Genomic DNA, 6,301 nt, shown 5'->3' on the forward strand with positions numbered 1-6,301 from the left:
TTTTGTTTTGGACTATTATGAAAAGTGAAAAGTAACTCTTTCTTACCCGTGATCTTGTTCCAGATCTTCCTTGCAAAAAACTTGGTCAGAGGAACCATTCGCTTGGCCAGAGCAGCAATATGTTTGATTAACCCCCAAGCCATCTCTCGTTCTTTCTCAGTTTTTTTTTCTTTCTCTCTCTTTGTTTTGTTCTTCTAGTCTCTTGTTCGCAACAAGACACTGTGCGTGTGTATTTATATGGTAAAATGCCTTGCGCCAAGGGATCAAATTTGCCATTTGCTTTTTTGTGATGCCACATACTGTTGTTGTAAAAGATGGTTTCTTTAAATCTTTATGATTGGTCTGTGGTATGTTTTAAATGTTAGGAGTCTCAGCTCACGTTCAGAGAATTTGTTATGAGATTTGTAAATTGACTTTTACAGAGGTATACAAGTATTCAAGATGATAAAACAAAAACAAAAAAACCATTTAGACTGAGCATTCTCCATAAAAATATTGATTATCCTATAGAAATAAATCACTATCTTAAAATACCATAAAATTCTCATTTTGTTTTCATATTTTAGTTTATAGCAATCTTAATACACGAAATCAAGTTAGATTTTCCATAACATAACAACTCCAAATATATGACGTTATTGTGTTTGAAAAAATTATGTAAACATTTTAAAATATGGTTAATGTTAAAGATATTTGCTACTAATAACGTAAAAACAAGATTTATACGTTTATAAAATTGAAATTAAACACCCGTCAAGATCTAGTCTCTTTTAATAGAGAAGATTATAAAACATGGAAAGCCCAAATAGTGCGTTACTTAATCCCTGAGAGTATATGAAACAATTAAATTCTATGTTAAATGGAAATAATTGGTCTTAATTATTTAAGATAGAAAACCAAACAAGTAGCTCTGAAAATGGAGTTGCAAGCAAGGAAACAGCGAGAGGCGGCTCTTGAGTCTGCACTGGCAGACAAAGAGTTCATAGAAGGCGAATACAGGAAAAAGGCAGAAGAAGCGAAGAGAAGAGAGGAAGCTTTAGAAAACGATTTGGCAAACATGTGGGTACTTGTTGCCAAACTGAAGAAAGACAATGGCGCATTGTCTGAAGTCAATGGCACTGCCATTGGCCCTGCAAGAGAGATAGAGAAGAATCAAAGCAGCATGGTTCTGAGAGAGAGAGACAAGTCTCGAATGCACCGAGACAACCTGAAGTAGTAGTGGTAGCTAAAATCGAAGAGACACCAAAAGAGGAACCTCTTGTTGCTCGTCTCAAGGTAAATATAACGAGATGAGCTTAATTACTACACTTCGTACATGGTTTTAATTCACATATATTGAAACAAGATCTTGTAACAATGAGACAGGCACGAACGCAAGAAATGAAGGAGAAAGAGATGAAATCGCAAGCGAATGGAGACGCAAACTCTCACATCTGTAAAGTATGTTTCGAGTCTCCCACAGCAGCAATTTTACTCCCTTGCCGCCATTTCTGCTGTAAGTCAGAACTTCATCCCCATGAAGCCTTTGGTTCTCTCTCTTTATTGAAAAGATGTTCCATATTTTTTTGTACAGTATGTAAATCATGTTCCCTCGCTTGCTCTGAATGCCCAATTTGCCGGACAAAGATCTCTGATCGCCTATTTGCGTTTCCGTCTTAACCAAAGGCAAATCAAAGGTACTCTTTTTGCAAGTGAACGCAAAATGTAGTTATGTTACATTCCATTCTTGGGTGTTCTTAATTTATTACAGAAAATGTAGAAACCAAACTATTACAAAAAATCTAGTTTGGATGAGTTTGGTACGTACATACGGCTACTTCGTTTACAAAAGTTGTAAATATTGATCAAAAGTTGGATGATCGTGTGCAGGGTGTCGAGAAGTGTGGGTGAATAAAGAAGCCTCCTGTTGCTATATATTTTTAAGGAAAGAACAGGTTGGGATTTATTAACTAGTGTTTTCGGCTCTTTTTTTGTATGTAAAAAGGATCTTTTGCATATTACGTTCTCATTTGTCCAAAGGTATTTGTCTGTATACGAGGTTACTGGATCTACCTTGGTGTCATCAAAACAGAAAAGCTATTTGAAAATATTTTCCCACTGGTTTATTCAAAGGCTTAGTTTGAATTTGCCATATTAACCTTGTTTTATTAACTGAAGCTTTAGTTTACCAAGTCCTTGAAAATACATCTTTGGTTATTCAACAAAAACCAAATTACTTGTTATATTGTTGACCATCCAATGGAGTTTGACGCTAGTCAAAATTTGTCAAATCTAAATCAAAATTCTGGTTGTGAAAGAGAAACAAATTAATGCGAAACAGAAACAAGAAGTTGGTTTGTATTCGTAATTACCCCCAACAACCAAAGAAAAAGACAAGACTCCAACCAACAAAACAAAACAAAAAGGTTCAGGAGAAGGGCTTTTGTTCCCAAAAGCCTTGATGCTGATATTGTGAAGAAGAACCATCGTTAACCCCTTTATTATTGTTCTTAGTAAAAATATTGTTGTTGTCCTCATAGGAGACACAAGAAGGATCTTCAAGCAAATCTTCCACTCTCCAGCCCGGTAACGTTTCCATCAAATACTCTGATATACTGCCTGAACCCGATCCAGAGCCCGAATCGCTAGCTTGCTGATAGGTTTCCTCTAGCCCATAATAGTAATTGCTTGTAGTCGTGGAAGGAGAGCTCGCAAAGACCTCACTGGAGGCCGAGCTCGGGACCTCCCCTGATACTGATTTGGGTCGAGTCTTGGCCTGGCCCAATGTCGCACCAGAGTTGGAGGCTCTCGGGTATGCGGATGGGGAGGCTGAGAGCTTGATGCCGGTAAGAAGGAACCTATTGTGTTTCTTAGTATGCTCATTGGCTTGATGTATTGGAATGTCACACTCTCTGCACAGTATTGCTCTGTCTTTTTGGCAAAACAATAATGCACGCCGCTCCTGTCGTATTATGGATAACAAGATTTTGAGTACCATTCTTTAATACTACGTAATCACGTAAGAAGACTCTTGTTTGTAATCACGTAGCTTTTATTATACTTTTGTAATATTATATTTCTAGATTTGACCCCCCCTTTTTCCACGAACTTTTCGGAAAGGACATTGCTTTTTCTCTTCTTTTATTTAAAGAAAGGCAAAAAGTTCTTTTTTAAAATATCTTTTTCTTCACGGCTTCACCTTCCCAAAGAAGAAAGTATTTTAATGTTTGTAAACAGCTAGTTTCAACTGGTTAATTACAGTATAACCTCTTTAAATTAATACTCTATAAATTAATATACATTAAAAATCTCTATAAAATAATATAATTTTATAGTCTCAATATCTCTATAAATTAATAAAAAAATTATAGTTTTAGTGTAGTCCCAACGTTATTAATTTATAGAGGTTTCACTGTACTTATTTTTGATTAGTGACCAAATAATTTATCAAGAATTTCGTAAACTTTACAGGAAAACAAATGGAAATCTATAAGTTTCTCACCAATAAAACAAGCAAAATCTCAGAATAAAAAAATCGCCCAAACTCACTAAAACATCGTTTTATGAAAACCAGATTTCATCAATACTAACATGTGTATAAGCACACAATATTTTGCAAGGGAAGTTTCAGAAAGTTCTTCGAGAAACAAGTTTTGTAATCTGTACTTACCCCACAAATATCGCAGAGAGGAGCATCTTTGGGAGTAGGAGAAGTGAGAGAGAAACGGAGATGCTTGCCGGCGAGCTTATTGGCGAAATGAACATGACGATCGCAACCATTACAAAGAGCTGCTTCATCTGCACAACAAAACACTGAAGCTTCTTCTTTATCACACACATCACACCAAATCTTCATCTTTCGCTTCTTTTTCGTTTGGTAATAGAACAGTGTTTTTCTTTCCTCTCTCTCTCTCTGGAAAGGGTATTGTTTCTTTTTCTAGAAATTTCACAAGATTGGGGGCTCCGCACTCACTATCTCTCTCTCGCAACTTGGATCCTTGGACCAGTACTATACAATAGTATTTATGAAGACATTCATGTGGGTGTGAGTGTATGTAGAGATGATGATGATGGGTATGAGTGTGGGCAAAAGGGTAAGAATAATGTGTTGGCTTTATAGATAAACAGCTTTAAGTTTCCTTTTGTCTTTTTCTTCTTATTCTTCCTCTCACTTTCTTGATAGCTTCTCTTTCTCTTGAGCTTTGAATTTCTCAAATCCATTTGCTTTCACACCCGGTTTGGTCTGGTTTACTAGTTAGGTTATATTTTTCTTGTCTATTGCATCAAAGTGCCTAAGTTAATATATATATAACGCCCGACCATTTACGGTTAATGGCCGGCCATCCACGCCCGCTCACTCGGTTTGTAGACTCTGTCGGTACGTAAATTTTTCCAAAGGTAAAAAATCTTATTTACTGACCATGCAACCACCACATAATTTTTTTTCCGTTTCTTTAGTCTTACTTGCATGGTATCGTGAATAACTTTCCGATAAGTCATTTATCCTTTCAGTACTCCACTCCAAGCACGTTTAACCATGAAAATCTAAACGGATGCATGAAGAAAAATGTAAATCAACTTTGATGATATAGATAAAAAGCCAAATCAATTCTCTTAAAAACAGGACATTACAATATGTCTCTTTGAAAATCCCGTGTGTCTTTTATATGGCCTTTGTCCGGAAGAATAAAAAATGGACACATAGAAGAAGAATGAATTGGGGTATCCATCATTCATGGGCCCATTTTAAAAAGTAAATAACGATTGTAGTTGACTCAGACCAAATAAATGAGAGGCCATACAAAGAAGCCCCCTCGATTTCAGGACAGAACTGTGATACAGGAAAGGAAGAGGGGGCAATTGCGGTATTTCAATAATAATAAAAACGCGATTGGAACTAGGGGCAGAGGACAAATAATTACAGCTCTCCCTCCTCGATCCATCTCTGACATTTATCTTTCTTTTTCAAAAATTATAATATTTATTTGGTTCAAATTCATCGCCGGAGAATTATCAACGATGGGGGAAAGCGGCGGCGGTGGTTGTTGTCCGCCGATGGATTTGATGCGGTCAGAGCCGATGCAGCTTGTTCAACTCATTGTTCCCATGGAATCTGCTCATCTCACCGTCTCTTACCTTGGAGATCTTGGCCTCGTCCAATTCAAAGACGTCCGTAATCATTTCCTTATTATCTCTCTCTCTCTGTCCATGATCGTTGACTAGATATGTAATTGGCGTGTTTGATTTTGCAATACGCATCTATTTCATTTTGACTTTGACGTTTGGTTTCCAGATCTTAAGAGATGACGAGATTTAGATTTTCCTCTCCACATAATTCATTGATCAATTGGTTTTTGGTGTTTGTAATGAATGATAAACCTTCTTTTTTTTTTTTTTGCTTACGTTTCTTTCAGCTAAATCCAGAGAAGAGCCCTTTTCAACGTACTTATGCTGCTCAGGTAAAATTCATCTTTATGTAGTAATGTGATACAATCTAAGAATATAAATCTTATAATTTTCTCTCTCGTGTTTGGCTGACGGATTCTAGATAAAAAGATGTGGAGAGATGGCACGTAAGATACGTTTCTTCAAGGATCAAATGTCCAAAGCTGGAGTTTTACCCAAGGATTCGCTGGAGAATGGAACTCATATCATCGACCTGGACGATGTCGAGGTATTTATTATTCAACTCCCCACCTGCTTTTCATTTTCCATGCCATGTTTTCGATTTCTTTCTCCTTATCAGGTAAAGCTTGGAGAGCTCGAAGCTGAACTTGTTGAGATCAATGCTAATAATGACAAGTTACAGCGTTCCTATAATGAACTCATTGAGTACAAACTGGTCCTTGACAAGGTGACATTTGTTTTCTTTTATTTTAGATTTTTATTTACGCCTTTGAAAATGTTATTGCTGTGCTTCTCATGCTGTATCTATCTGAATGTCATCTGATAGGCCGGCGAGTTCTTTTCTTCTGCTCATACAAGTGCTACCGCTCAACAGATAGAGATAGAGTCACAACAAGTGGGCGAAGATTTGCTGGAGGCTCCTTTATTGCAGCAAGTACGATTGTTGCAGCTGTTCTCGTTTGATGTACCCTTTTTATAGTTTATTGTTTAATCACTAATACTTACTTTTAAACAGGACAAGTCTATTGATTCGTCAAAGCAAGTCAAGCTTGGATTTCTCACCGGATTGGTACCTCGTGAAAAGTCGATGGTGTTTGAGAGGATTCTATTCCGTGCTACTAGGGGCAACGTCTTTATTCGACAGACTGTCATTGAGGAGCCGGTCATTGATCCCAACTCTGGGGAGAAGGTTAGA

General features: G+C 37.0%; 3 protein-coding genes across 4 annotated transcripts in view; 2 read left to right on the top strand and 1 right to left on the bottom strand.

Annotated features, from left to right (window-relative positions):
* The first annotated feature begins 916 nt into the window (after nt 1-916).
* LOC106328471 lies at nt 917-2,135 on the top strand. Its single transcript, XM_013766921.1, has 5 exons — nt 917-1,063; nt 1,138-1,275; nt 1,366-1,440; nt 1,574-1,676; nt 1,870-2,135. The coding sequence occupies exons 1-5, from the start codon at nt 917-919 to the stop codon at nt 1,947-1,949; spliced, it is 543 nt and encodes a 180-aa protein (XP_013622375.1). The 3' UTR covers nt 1,950-2,135.
* Nucleotides 2,136-2,239: 104 nt separating this feature from the next.
* Nucleotides 2,240-4,068, bottom strand: LOC106296383 (B-box zinc finger protein 20-like). The gene is made up of 2 exons (XM_013732513.1): nt 3,650-4,068; nt 2,240-2,941 (listed from the first exon to the last, which is right to left on the bottom strand). The coding sequence occupies exons 1-2, from the start codon at nt 3,833-3,835 to the stop codon at nt 2,408-2,410; spliced, it is 720 nt and encodes a 239-aa protein (XP_013587967.1). The 5' UTR covers nt 3,836-4,068; the 3' UTR covers nt 2,240-2,407.
* Nucleotides 4,069-4,883: 815 nt separating this feature from the next.
* The window catches only part of LOC106304405 (V-type proton ATPase subunit a3-like), a 5,257-nt gene continuing 3,839 nt past the window's right edge, over nt 4,884-6,301 (top strand). The window contains exons 1-6 of one of the 2 annotated variants that reach the window (XM_013740826.1): nt 4,884-5,148; nt 5,394-5,438; nt 5,528-5,653; nt 5,726-5,833; nt 5,933-6,040; nt 6,122-6,295. In XM_013740826.1, coding sequence (XP_013596280.1) covers nt 4,999-5,148; nt 5,394-5,438; nt 5,528-5,653; nt 5,726-5,833; nt 5,933-6,040; nt 6,122-6,295 — 711 coding nt within the window. In that variant the 5' untranslated portion in view covers nt 4,884-4,998. Of the gene's footprint in view, nt 5,149-5,393; nt 5,439-5,527; nt 5,834-5,932; nt 6,041-6,121; nt 6,296-6,301 lie in introns of both variants that reach the window. The other variant, XM_013740818.1, reaches the window with a different exon arrangement.

This window comes from Brassica oleracea, chromosome C1, assembly GCF_000695525.1.
Source record: "Brassica oleracea var. oleracea cultivar TO1000 chromosome C1, BOL, whole genome shotgun sequence".
Lineage (NCBI taxonomy): Eukaryota > Viridiplantae > Streptophyta > Magnoliopsida > Brassicales > Brassicaceae > Brassica > Brassica oleracea.